Source organism: Dermochelys coriacea, chromosome 3 (assembly GCF_009764565.3).
Source record: "Dermochelys coriacea isolate rDerCor1 chromosome 3, rDerCor1.pri.v4, whole genome shotgun sequence".
In the NCBI taxonomy this organism is placed as follows: domain Eukaryota; kingdom Metazoa; phylum Chordata; order Testudines; family Dermochelyidae; genus Dermochelys; species Dermochelys coriacea.
The window spans coordinates 66,935,481-66,951,344 of record NC_050070.1 but is presented as its reverse complement, the minus strand read 5'-3'; the positions used below and the strand labels follow the sequence as shown (position 1 = coordinate 66,951,344).

Genomic DNA, 15,864 nt, shown 5'->3' with positions numbered 1-15,864 from the left:
CCCCAATCTGTTCTTAATGGAATATGTTTAAAGAATCTTTCCATGTTGAGATTCCCTCCCTTCTCCCCCCCCCCCGCATGCATTTTAAGCTTTTTTTCCCCCCTTCAAAATAGCCACAATCTCTGCTTGGGTGACATTAGTAAAACCATTGACAAGTTCTTTTTAAAGTAGTTTTATTTTTTGTAGTAATATATTACATGTTCATGATGTACCTTTTCATGGATACTCCTGGGCAGCACTTTCAGAAAATGTCAACTCCAAATAAGATAAACTTTTTGTTAGAATACAAAGCTAAAACAAGTACACAAATCTGAAACTCTGTTAGAGTTCTTGGTCAACCTCTGAGTCGCATAACTTTTATATCCCCTTCCCATTTACTCCCTCCTCCCTTTTGCACAAAGATAGCTAAAATGTTAATTCTGCTGGCCAAAATCTACCTCACTGGCTAACTTGAAGGATACAGCAGAAGCTATCTAAAAGGTTCAAATGCTTCTTGGCCCATAGGTGTAACCTTTTGTTGTTGTTTTTTAATGTCTGTTTAAAAGACACCAATCTGTTAATCAGACTAACTTTTATTCTGCTGGAAGACTTTGCCTCTGACATTTTATCTACAAGTGGAAGTTGCTGCCTCTAAAAAGAGTATCTGTTGAAGGAATAAGTACAGCATACTATTGAGATGGTATGTGAAATCCAAAAACTCTGTAACTTCCTGGGAACCCACCTTTCTAAGAACATGGCAGTCTTAATCTCCTGGTTTAAACACTGAAGCATAGTCAATCTCCATTAGAGGGGGCAAATTATCTCCTATTTGCTTCCTGTGTGGTTCTGTGGCATCTGGTGCTGGCCACTGTCACAGACTATGGGACTAACTGGACCCCAGGTCTGATTCAGTATGTTAATTATGTTCCTATGCATATTTAGCAAAAGATATGAGCTGTCTCTTCCAACCCACCCTGGAAGGTTAAATATTGTTTGAGAAGGCTGGATCTGAGATGGACAAACAGGTAACAACTAACTTGTAACTAAATGTCTTAAGTGTACAAGAAGGTGGTAGCTATGCTAATATTTTATCTTTAAAAATGCCTCTCAGAAACAGTGAGATGCAACCCCACATAGCTCAAGGTTTTCCATAACTACCTTATGTTGGAAGTTACCTATTTGAGAAGTAAATATTGACCATACAGAATAATTTATATCCTGTTCATAATTTGCCTCTATTATTAAATGTCCCATGTATGTAGTTCCTAGATAAAATGATTGGTTGTAATATAAATAGGCTCTGATTGATTAATGTGGTGCCATCAGTTCATTTTTATTTTCTGGAAAACAGATTAAGTGAACTGAATCAATTACATAGAGCTACACACAAACCATCTGGAAACATTTTGATATTAAGTTCCTTTATTAGTGGGAAGGTGATGGAAGGTTTGCAATATCTGTAATTAAAAATTGTAACTAAAGCTGGTGGGGAAATGAGCTGATGTCACGCAATAATAGTGGTAAACTTGGTCCAGTTATTTCAGGCACTGACATAGCCAAGATAAGTTTTACTGAAAACTGGATACAGTTGTCACATTTAAGTTTTCAACCCTGCATAGGGGACAGAGGAAAGTAGTAATGCATCTATAAGTAGGAATTTACTTACATTACTGAAAAAAAGATTGTTTTCACTGTTTCAGTGTGCATGGGAAGAGTTGGAGGGAAAATTTTACACTGATATGCTTGTAAATATTTCTATATAATTATTTTCTCCATGGAATAGGATGTTTTTCCTTTAATGCTTTGCTTTTTGGAACTTGAGTTTGAGGGAGTGCATCTTAAACCTGCTGTATCAAATTTGGAAACCTACCACCTGCCAGAAGTCCCATCATTCTGTATAGTATGCTTCACAGCTTTTTTTCAGAGCCAAGCATTGATACCCAGATCTGAGCAAAAAACCTGTTAGAATGTGTCAACCTTCAGCAGAGCTGTTTTGTTTTGTTTCCCAGAGAGATACATCTCAGGAAGCCCTTGGGCAAATGACCCCAAATTTGGATCAATATTCCTACCTCAACCCCCTACAAAGCATACCAAATTTTAAGGCAACCAAGCATATAATACAACATTTAGAAGAGCCATGTTTTAAAGAGCTCGTCTCAATCTTGACTGTAGTACAGCTGGCCCTCCACTATAATTACTGAAGGCATGCTGCAACCTAGGACCTGTTTAAACATGTGCTGGGAGGTGCAGGCAAAGGGGAGGGGAGCAGGCATTCTAGCAGCAGTCTAAAAGCATTGCAAGTAAGAATTAAATAAAGTGCAGGAATGTCGCAGTGAATAATCCAGCAATCAGAGTAATACTTCGTTGGATGAAATTTCCTGCAGAAAACTTTACTCGACCTTCAACTGCTGGAAAAACATGTCCCATTCTAGAGATGTAATTGGAAACTACTTCAACATCAAGATCACCTAGATAAACAGAAGTTATACATTAATTGTAATTTCACAATACTCAAACTGTTTTCTTGATTCTCATTTTTAACTATAATTTCCCTTGAAGGAGGAATTGCTTTCTACTACATTTTCATGTGCAGGAGAGCACAATTTATGACTGTGGTTTTCAACCTGTAGTCTGCAGACCCTGGAGGTCCACAGATTGTCTAAGATTTCCAAAGGGTTCCACACCTCCATTTGGAAATTTTTAAGGTTGCAAAGAACTGATTTAGGACATCAATGGACTGGGAAATCACAACTGATTATAAATGTGTGTTCTACAGGGATAGACAGCTTTTCACAATAGTTGTTCCCCGAATGTCCATGGTGGGCATCTGGGAGTTTACTGGGAAGTGCATTGCACTTGCCGTAGTTACTTTGGTTTATCTTTGTAGGGTTACTAGGGCATATAGAGTTTTCTGGCATGTTTACACAAACAGTGATCCTGAGTCCCATTTCCAAAGGATTCTCTAACATTATGCATTGTTATGCTGGTAACAGGTATGCATATCTGACAGGCTATGCACTGTACCTTTCCAGTGTTAAATCTTCAGTGTGTTTAGGGACTGTGCACTTCCTTGTACACACAGACTCCATGTGAATTTTCCATCAATATGTTAACTTATTTCTGTAGAGGGTTTTACTGGGAGTTGTTTTAACATTACAAAATAAGTGGTAATTATGCAAAATATGTTCACCTAATGAACATAAAGGCACTATAGATTAACTGACTTTGAAATAGCTGTGGCTCAAAAGATCCCAGCAGTGAGCGATGCAAAAACCATAGATTCTCAGACTAAGGTCAGAAAGGACCACCACTGAACTCTTGCACATTGCAGGCTACAGAACCTCACTCACCCACCCACCCCTCTAGTAGACCCCTAGCCTCTGACTGAGTTACTGAAGGCCTCAAATCATGGTTTAGCGACTTCAAGTTACAAACACTCCACCATTTAAATCTGCAAGTGACCCAGGCCCTATGCTGAAAGGGAAGGTGAAAAACTCCCAGGGTCTCTGCCAATCTGACTCGGGAAAATTCCTTCCCAACCCAAATATGGTGATCAGTTAGACCCTGAGCATGTGAGCAAGACCCACCAGCCAGACACATGGGAAAGAATTCTCTGTAGTAACTCTCAGCTCTCTCCATCTAGTGTCCCATCTCCAGCTGTTGTGGATTTTTGCTACTGGCAGTTGCCAATAGGCCACATGCCATTGTAGGCAGTCCTGTCATATCAGTCCCTCTATAAACCTATCAAGCTCACTCTTGCAGGTTTTTTGCCCCTACTGCTCCTTTTGGGAGATGGCTCCAGAATGTCACCCCTCTGATGGTTAGAAACCTTTACCTAAATTCAAGCCTAAACTTGTTGATGGCTAGCTTATATCCCATTTGTTCTTGTGTCCACACTGGTGCTTAAGTCCTCTCCCACCCTGATATTTATCCCTCTGATGTATTTATAGAGAGCAATCATATCTCCCTTCAGCCTTCCTTTGGGTAGGCTAAACAAGCCAAGCTCTTTGAGTCTCTCCTCATAAAGTAGGTTTTCCATTCCTTAGATAATCCAAGTAGCCCTTCTCTGCATCTGTTCCAGTTTGAATTCATCTTTCTTAAACATGGGCAACCAGAACTGCACACAGTATTCCAGACGAGGTATCACCAGTGCCTTATAGAATGGCACTAACATTTCCCTGGCTCTACTGGAAATACTTCACCTGATGGATCATAGAACTGCATTAGTCTTTTTCACAGCCACATCATATTGGCAGCTCATAATAATCATGTGATCAACCAATACACACGTCTTTCTCCTCCTCTGTCACTTCCAACTGCCAAAAGTCCCTAGCTTATAGCAAAAATTCTTCTTGTTAGTCTCTAAACGCATGACCTTGCACTTCATATTATTAAATTTCATCTAATTTCTATTACTCTAGTTTACAAGGTCATCCAGATCTTGTATGATATTACAGTTCTCCTCCCCCCATTCACAGTATCTCCCACCTTTGTGTCATCCACAAATTTTATTAGCTCACTTTGTGCCAAAGTCAGTAATAAAAAATGTTAAATAAGATTGGTCCCAAGACCGCTCCCTGAGGAACTCCACTAGTAACCTCCTGACAGTTCACCTTTCAGTATGACCCATTGTAGTCTCCCTTTTAACCAGTTCCTTATCCACCTTTCAATTCTCATATTAACCCCCATCTTCTCCAATTTAGTAATTTCTCATGTGGAACTGTATCAAATGCCTTAGTGAAATCCAGGGAGATAAAATTTGCATTTCTATTATCTTAAAAAAAACCCAGGTATCTTCTCAAAGAAGATCAGGCTGCTCTGGCATTACCTACTTTTTGTAAAACCATGTTGTATTTTATCCCAATTATCATTCACCTTTATGTCCTTAACCACTTTCTCTTTCAGAATTTGTTCCAAGACCTTGAATACAATTGAGGTAAAACTAACAGGCCTGTAGTTTCCTAGATCACATTTTTCCCCTTTTCTTAAAAATAGGATCTATATTATCAAGTCTCCAGCCAAAGGGTACAACTACTGAGTTTACAGATTCATTAAAATCTGTGCTATTGGACTTGCAATTTCATGTGCCAGTTCCTTTAATATTCTTGGATGGAGATTATCCAGACCCCCCCGAATTAGCCCCATTAAGCTATTTGAGTTTGAATTCCATCTCAGATGTGTAATTTCTACCTCCATATCCTCATTGCCATTAGCCATCCTGCCACTACTCCAAGCTCTTCATTGCCTCATTAAAAATGGAGGCAAAGTATTTGGACCATGCCTAGATAATCTTTCATCTCCACCCCATCCTCAGCGGTCTCAAGTCTTCTTCCCGTACTTATATGGCTATAAACCTTTTACTATTAGTTTTAATTTCCTTTGCAAAGTCCAACTCTGCTTGATTTTGGGCAGGTCTCACTATATCCCTACAGGTTTCAGAGTAGCAGCCGTGTTAGTCTGTATTCGCAAAAAGAAAAGGAGTAATTGTGGCACCTTAGAGACTAACAAATTTATTAGAGCATAAGCTTTTAATGCATCCGATGAAGTGAGCTGTAGCTCATGAAAGCTTATGCTCTAATAAATTTGTTAGTCTCTAAGGTGCCACAAGTACTCCTTTTCTTTTTATATCCCTACACTCTCTGATCTCCAAGTAGTAGCTTTCATTACTGATCCCTCCCAGCTTCCATTGCTTGTAGGCCTTCTGCTTTCTTTTAATCACCTGTTTAACATACTCAACCAGCTTGGTCTGCAACCCTTCCCTACAAATTTTTCCCCTTGCTTGGGATGCAGGCTTCAGATAGTTTCTGCAGCTTTGGACTTAAGTAATTCAAAGACTCCTCCACATTCAGATCTTTTAGTGCTTCGGTTCAGTTTACTTCCCTAACCAATTCCCTTCTTTTGAAATAAGGACCCTTACTGCAGATCTATTTTTATTTATCCTTCCATTTAGTTTAAATTTAATTAGCACATGATCACTCAAAACAAGGTTGTCCTCTACGATCAGTTCTTATATGAGGTCCTCACCAATACCAAATCTAAAATGGCATCACCTTTTGTTGAAAATCAAAAGGGAACTTTCTTTATATTTTTGTGGACTGAGCTAACAGGACAGTAGCCAGTCTGGAACTCGGAGACCCATCAAAGTCAGATAACATTACAGACCAAATGAAAACTTGTGCTAGATCTAGAAAGCAGCCGCTCTCTCTTAGTTTATTACTATCAGCATTGATACCTAGTGCAGATACCACCTGTGGCCCCTCCGGCACGCTTCTGCTTATTTCCTTAAAATTATACGTTAGTGACACCGTTTCCTGCTCTGTGCTAAACTAAGCTGTTACATGCAGCCAGAGAACCTGATTCTGAGAGATGCTGATTTCAGTGGAAGTTGCAGGTGCTTAGTTTCTCTCAAGATCTGGCTTAACACTTAACAACTGAAAGATATGGAGTTAAATCTAGATGATTAGCCCTGAGTGTTCAGTGACTCAAAGCAAATTATATCCATTCTATTTGAGATTCAACCATGAGGTCTCGTACTATAGAACATCTTTAACATTCTTAAAACTAGGGGGATGTTAGTTTTGATGTCCACTACACGGCTAATAGCTTGCTACATGTTCAATATGGAGTGCCTATGCTTACCCTGATTGTGACTCAGTGATTTATTTTTTAGCATAGAATATCCATCTCCTCCCTGCTGCAGAAAAGAAGGAAGAATCACTTTGTACGTTTCATCCATTTGGAGTGGTACATAGGCTGGTACTCTACAGGCTGTGCAAAGAACTTCTGTACTGACAACTCTGCTTCCTGGTGGTCTGGAAAGATCGTAGACCATGTGAATGCCTAGGAGAAAACACATTTTTAGACATCACTTTAAATAGCCTCAGTGGAGCACCTCAAAACCAATAAAATCGTTAAACTGACTACACTTCCGCATGTAAGAATTAGGCCTGACTTTTGAAAGAGAACATTCTTATTGTAAATAGCTTCCTACCCTGTCCCTCTCTTACACATAAATCAGCTCTTACTCTTTACTCCAGAAAATTCATGGTTACTGGAACTATGAGAACAGAGGGAGCATCCCATCTCAAGATCCATATCCTTTTTCTTTTCCCGGTTCCCTCCTGGCTGCTGACACACACAAACAGTTCATTGGTGAGATTATGATATTGGAGGTCAGACACCTCCCCTCCTCACCTTATTCCTAGTCTGCCTCCTTGTCATGCGTTTGTTTACATACTATTATCTTCCTGGTTGAAATGAGCTTGTATGAAGGCACATGCTGATAACTATGCCAACACTATGGTTATTACAGATAATGGCTATCTTCTTCATTCTTTTTGTACTGTAGCTACTAACTCAAATTGATCTAGGCTCTATGCATTTCCTGTCCTCCTTGTACACTGTGTGTGGAAGTTTAAGTAGTGATGGTGTAACTCCGGCCATAACTCATTAATACAGTACTAAAATGCAGAGCCATACAATGAAACCTACCAGCCATTCAATTACATTAAGGTGTGTCGGTTAATATGAGGGCATCAGCATGAGTGAACAGTAGAGCTAGCATTAAAGGAAGCACAAACAGGTCAAGATAATCACCAATCTAGTACAGGAAACAATTCCCTTCAAAAGGATTAGTAATCCAATCAATATAGTTATTAGGGTACCTCACAGTCAGATCATAGCACAGTGACACACTGACAAACTAACGAGAGAAAGGACAGTTGAGGTAATCCACTGGACTGATTTAGCGCAGTTTGTTTACCAAAGGACTGAAAACAGGAAATAGGAGTCTGCAGGGAAACCAGACACAATTTTAAGCAGAATGTCATTTTACCTTCCTTAGAGGCAGGCACCCTAATTAGACAGAAGTGCCAGTCAAGCCATTGCTATAACAAACAGATTATTGAAATAAACGTGAGTACCCTACCCACTGCTACAGCACAAGATGTATTACAGAATCTGGTGCAGATGCTCCCACATGTCGCCTCAGGATGGTTAAGAACGTTCTTATATGAACGGACGTGAATGTTTCTTATCTGGTCATTCTCTTTCCGTTAGCAGTTTCTAACCTCATTTATTACTAATGGGTTAATGCCCCCCATCTATGGTATTTGGAGGGGGTCCAGTGTTGTTGCTGGAGGCTCTAGAACTAAACCCTGCCCTTCAGCTCAGGCCACTTGAAGAGTTGTTCCAAAGCTAGAGAAATGCTCCCACAACCTATTATTAGCATTAAGAGAACAATATAGTGTATTAATTAACGTTAAGACAATATATGTCTAAGTCACCCTTCAGAGAAAATTTTCAATTTTGTATTCTGGTCATTTACCAGACTATCAAGCCAGGTTGAATTCAGAGAAAAGTTGCTAACAGAAAAAATTATCTGGTAAGAAGTTTCTTGTTCTGTTTCACAGCTTCTGTCCTCATTCATCACTAATGGGAAGTAATAAGTAGTAAATCTTAGAAGTGGGGGGAAGGAATCATAGGCTTAGAAGGGTCCACAAGGGTCATCTGGTCTAATCCCCAAAATTATATAGGAAGGAAAGAATAAAGGAATAATTAAAAAACTCTGCTCATCCTTATTGCATAGAATAATAGGCAGGAATGGATGCTCTTACCATATAAAGCAAGAGATTTGTAAGCTAACGAGTTATATGGGAATCAACCTAGTAGCACCTTCCTATCAAAGGATGCCGTGGTCAAGGAATGGAAACTTACTTTGCACGTCTTCCTCAGATAAGGCTCAGACATGTATTCCCCAGTGCCTACAGGGACTTCTGGGAATAGTTTCCCAGATGCCCAGCATGCCAACTGGTGCAGAATTTAATGTCTTGCCTGTGGCAAACTTGAGGCCCTAAGGCCCTGGCTTTTTGGATGGCCAAAATGATGGCACTATCTCTCTGAAATTGTGGAAAGAACTTACCTTGAATAGAAAAGATTCTAGAGTTCTAAGAATAACCTTTTCTTCATGACAACATCAGTGTGGTTCTTGTACAGATTGAGGAACAAATTCCAAAGCTTGCCTTTCAGAGGTAATGGCAATTAGAAAAACCAGCCACAGGACTGGTCTAATCTGTCATTGACTCATTTTGGCATCTGATGACACTCAAATGGAGAGTCCAGTGAGCCTACCTACAGAATGCCACTAGGGCTGGTACCCGTTTTTATGGTGCTTCGGCTGTAGGACTCCAACCTATCATCCTGAAGAAACCCTAATGTAGCTCAGATCACCAGGACTTTGTAACTATTTTAATGTGTATCACAATAGCATCTAGAGGTTAGGATCCCGATGTGCTGGGCACTGGACAAAGAGGCAGTTTCTGCTGCTTCCCCTTACATTAGAAACATACATTTGACTAGATCAATACATGAGACTTCCTGGCTGAGTTCTGTCAAGATACCAAACTGTAATGGAGAATCCGTGCTGAACTACACTTTTCTTCTGATGCCCAGGCTGTTAACTGTAAGTGTTCCTGGTCTGAATGAAGAAATCTCTGCTTCAAGAGATTCAGTCTCCATCAGGTACAATGTGGGGTCCTTGACTATCTAGCAAGTCCAAAGTACCTTCTGGGCCAATGGAGACCTTCAGCTCTCCCTTTATCTTTATGTAAGCTGTCCTGAAAGACAGCAGATTGTTTTCTAACCAGGACATTATTTCCATTCCCACAGAGAAACTTTGAGCTCTCGTTACTCCCTGGTTTTGGAAGGGATCCAATCAATCATAAGACTACCTTGAACGGAAGGTAGTAAGAGATTTCTCCATGAATGCATGGTAGGTGGTCTCTTACACCTTCTACTGGTGCAGCTGGTACTAGCCACTGTCACACTGTCATAGACAATAATGAACTTAATGGACTATTGGTCCAATTCCATATGACCATGTTTGTGGTTTTTAGTTTTTTGTCCAGACGCATTCGGATAGTGCTGTCCAAGTGAACTAAAACGATTGTGTAGTTTGTGATTTTGGAAGTCTGTCTTCCAAATATGCTCCCCACTCAGGCTTGCTTCCAGAGTGAGTATGCAAGGTCTAGAGTGAAAATTAGGTTGACTCTCATCATGTTGGTTGCACCCATTTGCACACAAAAGGGCCTTCAGATGTGATCTCAGAATGACACCTCATTTTCCACTGCATCAATAGCATGTTTCTAGGTCCTCAAAGAATTTCTTCAGGCATATTTTCAGAAACCTACTCAGGGGATGGAGCTGATGTGCAATACCATCAATCCTACTCATTGGAGATAACTGGCTACTGATGACCCCCTCAGGATGTGATTGATGCAAAGTTTTGGGTCTTTGCAAATCTTTACCATTATGGTAAATTATAGCCAGAGCCATGTCTGTTTTGACATCTGGGTGAGCAATTTCCTGCATTGGGATCAAACGCTCTTCTTGATTTTGAAGGACTTGTAACTATGAATCCTTTCCAGTTATGACTGAGTCTGTGTAAAGCGATGAGTCATCCCTGAACCAGAGCCTGATTAAACCACTGCATAGATGAGTCATTCCTGTGCTAGTTTCCACCCAAGCCACATGCCTGGAGCTAGTTTGGTGACTCTCAGAACAGCCTCACAAGAGAAACAGCAACTCAGTCTGCTCACCATCACTTCATGAGTTGGAACTCTTCTCTACCTGATAGCGGAAACAGAATTCACAAGCCTTAGCCTGCTCCAGGCTTGCTCTTGCTCCAGCCTTGTTCCTCATCCTTTCCCTGCCTTGCTCCAACACTGTTCTGGACTCCTGATCCTGGCTCTGTCCCCCTGGCTCCAACCACTAGGCTGCCACAGCTCTGACCACTAGGCCTGACCATCCCCATCACAGTTTCTGATAGTCTATTTCCCTGCACAGCGTATTGATTGGCATGCTATCTATGCAGGGATATAGGGTTAATGTGTGACCTGTGCTTTGCTATGACTACTACCAGCCACTTAAGACTCGGAATGCAGAGGATGAATCAGAAGGAAGAATCTGATGGTGGAATAGTAAGCTCTTGTACACAAATGCTTCCCCCCCACCCCCCTGGTCACGCTGAGGATTCTGTTGATTTGAAAGAAAACTTATCTAGGTTTCCTTGGAAATTTCTGTTTGTACCATAAATATGAAATTAAAGAATGAGTCAGCTTAAGCGTGGTTAAGGAAATATGTGTGTGTTGCAAAGAAAGGCCCTGCCTCACAAGCAGAAGGGAGGCCTTGAAAACAATGAGTGATAAGGCCAGAAGGAATGAAGTAGATAGGATATCTGCCTCAAAGAATAATTGAGATAAGGGGACGCTTCTAAAAAGAAGGCCTCTGGCTGACAAGGGTGACAGCAGGTGGTTTTAAATAAGACAGGGAATCTGTCTAAAAAAGGAAACAACATAAACATTCCCACCCCACAGACCAGCAATATTGTAACAGTAGAGCCTATCTGAAGCCAGGTGCAACGGAAGACTTTTGGCCAGAAAGGCCTTGGGAAGAATGGTGGTTGTAAATCTTATCTGAATTAAGACTGGAACTTAGAAGGAACTCGCAGCACTACCCAGCGGGAGCAGCAGGACACAGCGTGTGAGCTGAGGCTGCAGGGGAGGGGGGACAGCAGGGGAGGGGCCGGGGGCTAGCCTCTCTGACTAGGAGCTCAAGGGCTGGGCAGGATGGTTCTGCAGGCCAGAAATGGCCCACTCTGATCTAAGTGCTGCCTCACACATGGAACGTCACTTAGTTTTAGCCAGGGACTGAGAGGGCAGAGGAGTCCTGCAGAGAAGCACTGGAACAACAGGTGCATGTGGTTGAAGCCACCATGCTGCTATTTACCTGATCCAGGGGAAGAGGGGGTAGACTGATGTTGCAGCCGCACAACAATGAATACAAAATAAAAAGTTTAAAACAAAATGGTGGGGGAAACTGAACTGCCAACTTGTTCCACTCCCGGAGGCAAAAAATCTGGTAGCCTGAACAAAGGGGGAGAAGTAGCAAAGAGTCCTGTGGCATCTTATAGACTAACAGATGTATTGAAGCATAAGCCTTCATGGGTGAATACCCACTTCGTCGGATGTATGGGGGGAGAAGTTAGTCCTGTAGCCTCCAGCAACAACACTGACCTGCCTCTAGATTTCATTAGTGATGAAGGAGGAGAGAAGCTGTGCAACAGAATGGTGCATATAACTAGCATGAAGATATATGTATTTTCAATTTTATTTCATTTCCATTTGAGGCAGTGCAGCTGGTTCCCCAGAGGTATAAATGCCAATACGGGCAGCATGAAGTATGGCTATACTGAAAAGAGAATAATAATAATTAATAAAAAAAGAGAGTAACTAACCCCCAACCTGCAGCAGCTCGCCAGTTCCTTGTCCATGTCTGCGCACACTGTGCTCAAATGCTGCTTTGAGAGTAGAGCCTTTTAACTCCATCAGATCAAAAGTACCTCCAAACGGCAGCACAGCTAGCAGGTCCTCCATTGTAATGGTACCTTGGATAGAACAACACTTTATGTAAACAAATGTTCTTCATAATAAAGCACCTTACATATCTTGTTTAAGATCATTTAATAGTGTGCTACATAACCTATAAAGCCGTGTATCATTTGAAGCAGTGTCATTTAATAGTACAACAGTATAGACTCAGTCTTTTGAGTTGTGTCTCAGTTTTCCAAACTGGCCAGCTAGACATATCCAAGGATTTTCTACCTCAGTTTATGTTGTGATGCACATAACCCACCTATACTGCAGCTTCACTAGTGGAAATGGGAGCAAGATGACAACCTTTATGTGGCGATTCTGCTACGTATTAATAATAATCACAATGAATATTGTCAAAAGGCTACCAGACGTCAGTGTGTTGATCTGGTATGGATTAGTAATGCAAAAATCTGTCAAGAGTCCTTGTCTGGGACAGAATCAGAAAACCATTGGACCAGCTTTACATGTGTACCTACTTAATGCAAGATGTATGACTATCTTCCAAAAGTTCTCAAGGAGAAGGACACGGACACAGTTGAGGACCCCCAGAACTTCCCAAAGATACGCCTGAAATATCACAAGTCTTTTTTGGATCAGGCTAAAGCTCTTAAAGCATCGTCATGCAATCCTGAGGCACACAGGAAAGATTTTTGGGACAATACCAACGTCCCAAGCAATCACCTTACTGCCAACTCCACAAAAAGTACTTCCAGGCTTCAGCCTACCCTGGAAACAGCGCATGACGACTCTGGACACCAGTCGCAAATGACGGACCACACTGTAAATGAGTACTTGCTTCAATGGTTTGCCAGAGACATCTCAGAATTTACACCAACCCACTTCCCTTGCTACCTGCTGGCTCACTACTCTGAATTTGGTTATTTGAAAATTGCTAAACACCTCTCTTGCCATATGAAAGAAGGTAAGTAGAAAATGGCTACTTGTCAATCTGGGGACAAGAAAAACAGAAGTTCTTACAAAATTTAGCCAGTTTATCCAGTAGCTTTCAATTGCTATAGCAGTCCTACAGAATGAGTTATCCAATATTAAAACAAATTGTTCTTAGATTTTATAATATTAGACTGAATTTATGGCACCATAAGAGGATACAGAATTCATTTACCTGTGTGGCAGAACATAAGAGGTTTCTAACAGACATAGCCTCCCTACAGAAGTTTAAAATAGGAAGCGAAGAATACCGTCTCCACTTCTTCTGAGCATAATGACAAGCCATAGTGCTAAAAGCATCAGTGACTAAACCCTGCTAGTGGTGTCACCAATGCCAGCATGGCTGCAGCTGTATTAGTGCTAGACTAACTGTGGGAGAAGTTGAGAATAGCCTCATTGCAGATGCAGCCTACATGTCTAGGCCAGACTTACAAGAGGTAGTATGACTAAGTTATTTCAGATTTTTATATGATCCAATTTTATCTGTTGGTGGAACTCTATTTTGATAATGCCTAAAATACTAAAATGGACAAACTCTATTGAGAGAATATTATTCATTATTCTTAAAATTCCAGTATTCTATTGGTGCTTGCTCAATTAATTTGTTACTTCTGGGACTACACTGTGCACCCTCAAGCATTGAAATATAGATATTAGTTGTTTCTGATTGTGTTTCAGAATCAGTTATGTATACAATGTGCTTAGCTTAGTGGTTCCAGTGAAACTATTGATATGAACTAAAAATTATAAGCATTGGCAGGATTAGGGCCATAGTCCTGAATCCAGAAAAACTGTTCTTTGTAATTGGTATAGTGCAGGATAGCAAAATATGTAAAAGTACAGACAACAGTATAAAATGCATCAACAAACAAGCTAACTTACCATTATTGTTGCGTTCATCAATGGGTGACCGTATCCCACCACCATTCATAATGCACATTGAAACATGATTCCATGTATTTTCATCTCGATGTTTGAGATTATTGTAAATCTGTAACATTAGCATAAAATATTTTTAACCACTTTTTAATCTTTGCTTAATCTATATGTAGAAATTTTACAAGTTACAAAATCTGAGTTTCTGGAAGCTTTTTCCAGGTTGGTAGGCCTGTATTTCTCCCTAGCAGTTAGGGAGAAATCAAATTGATCAATCGTGCCATTTACAGTTATCTTAAAGAACAAACTTTTAATAATTCTGCATCCACAGTTTTATTATTTATTATTTTTACAAACAAATCAAGTTTAAAAATAAGCCCCTCTCTGTCTTTTCTCCCTGCAATCTCTGGCATTCTTTGAAAACCCAGGTATGACATTATAGGAGATAGAAACCTAAATTGCACCCTCTAAAGCCAAAACTAAATGAGGGAAGGGATGATTCGTAGATAGTGTTATAAAGGAAAAGTAAAGGGTGATGTGTTATTTCAGAAAATGTTGAATACAGAGCAGTAACTTGCACCTATCTCAAGACTTAGGAAATGTCAGAGACTTTAAATATAGCTGCTCATTAAAACCTTGAAGGGGAATAATTAGAAAATCTAAACACATAAATCAGTCTAATGATGTGCCTTCAAGATTATTAAGGGACCTGGCAGAGCAACTTACTGTATCACTAGCATTTAATATTTGAAACAGCCTTAAAAATCCTGGGAAGGTAGAGAACTAGAAGATTGGAGGAAAGCAAATGGAGTGCAGATTTTTCCAGAAAGTAAAGCGCAATCTATACACCTGTTGCTCAGAGGACCAAAATTAGACTCTGACTTAAGTCAGAATGGTTGCACGAAATCCTCCTGCATTTATCTCTAGTAAAATAATGGAAAACATACACAGCAAGAGAATCAAAAGACTGCTATAGAATAATGAAGTAATAATCAGCCTGATTTAAGAATAAACATTACCAGACTAATCTAGTATCTTTGTCAGGTAAATTACAAAACATAGTGGCTGAAGGAAAGAGAAAGCAGCGATCACTGTACTGGGATTGCCTTAGTTCTTCAGCAAATTTTCAGCATAAAAACTTGTTTATGAATCAGAAATTGGCCTTCTGTGAATATTGGGCACCATCCACAAATATTAATAATCAAAGCAAATTTGATTAAAAATTCAAATGACTATTCCCAGAGAGTTTGCAGTATCCACACAACTTTGTGCAACAAGTGCCAGGGATAAATGAACAAATTTCTGATCTGTTCTCTTTTTTGCTCTATTGAGAACAGCCCTGGCCCCACAAGTTTTCTCACCCTGAAACTTGCATAGCAGTGAGTTCCTGAGAACTATTCATTGACTTTAATGGGTATTGTGGGAGTTTTGAGACTCTCAGGATCAAAGTCCAAAAGGGAGAACTAAGCACATTCCAGACCTATCCAGGAACTGGTAGATCTTCTATGTCAAACACTTATAAAAGGAGTAACTGCTGCCACAGAATTCTATGAACTCTGCTCGGGATCTCACTACTACCAGTCTTTAACATGAAAGCAACGCAAAACCCTAAGAATCATAGAACTCTCTA

At 40.3% G+C, this 15,864-nt stretch overlaps 1 protein-coding gene across 1 annotated transcript in view; it reads right to left on the bottom strand.

Moving 5' to 3' along the window:
* Nucleotides 1-225: 225 nt before the first annotated feature.
* Nucleotides 226-15,864, bottom strand: part of NT5E (5'-nucleotidase ecto) — a 43,368-nt gene continuing 27,729 nt past the window's right edge. Inside the window, exons 6-9 of the mRNA XM_038396754.2 lie at nt 14,241-14,349; nt 12,272-12,421; nt 6,619-6,819; nt 226-2,447 (exon numbers count right to left, since the gene is read on the bottom strand). Coding sequence (XP_038252682.1) covers nt 2,287-2,447; nt 6,619-6,819; nt 12,272-12,421; nt 14,241-14,349 — 621 coding nt within the window. The 3' untranslated portion in view covers nt 226-2,286. The remainder of the gene's footprint in view (nt 2,448-6,618; nt 6,820-12,271; nt 12,422-14,240; nt 14,350-15,864) is intronic.